Source organism: Egretta garzetta, unplaced genomic scaffold, assembly GCF_000687185.1.
Source record: "Egretta garzetta isolate BGI_Z169 unplaced genomic scaffold, ASM68718v1 C8079700, whole genome shotgun sequence".
NCBI classification, from domain to species: domain Eukaryota; kingdom Metazoa; phylum Chordata; class Aves; order Pelecaniformes; family Ardeidae; genus Egretta; species Egretta garzetta.
This window is the reverse complement of record NW_009265548.1, coordinates 1-331: the sequence shown is the minus strand read 5'-3', so window position 1 is coordinate 331 and position 331 is coordinate 1. Positions and strand designations below refer to the sequence as shown.

Here is a 331-nt window from a genome sequence, read left to right as displayed (position 1 = left end):
GCCAGAGCCTGGTCTTTGCCGATCTGACACCCGAAGAGATGGTGCAAGTGGTGCGGTACCTGCAGGGAAACCTTGGGGTGCAGCTGGTTGACGCCTCGCGTGCAAAGCCCTCCGACAACTGCATCGCCTCCGTCGACGTGCAGGTCCCTGCTAAGGCAGAGGTGCTGCGGTTCCTGGATGGTGGGGGGGCTCGCCCCGCGCGGGAGGCGCTGGCTGTGGTCTACTTTGGGAATCAAGCAGACCCCAACGTCACTGAGTACGTGGTGGGTCCGCTGCCGACGCCAGTGTATCACCGGGACGTCACGGTGCAGAAATACGGGGGGAAGGTGCC

The 331-nt window shown here is 64.0% G+C and overlaps 1 protein-coding gene across 1 annotated transcript; it reads left to right on the top strand.

The window, feature by feature from the left end:
- Positions 1-5: 5 nt before the first annotated feature.
- On the top strand, positions 6-326 carry LOC118453151 (retina-specific copper amine oxidase-like; the record flags this gene model as incomplete). Its single annotated transcript, XM_035902620.1, has 1 exon — positions 6-326. A coding segment is annotated over one exon (321 nt), but the record flags the coding sequence as incomplete, so codon positions are not given.
- Between the last annotated feature and the right edge of the window lie 5 nt (positions 327-331).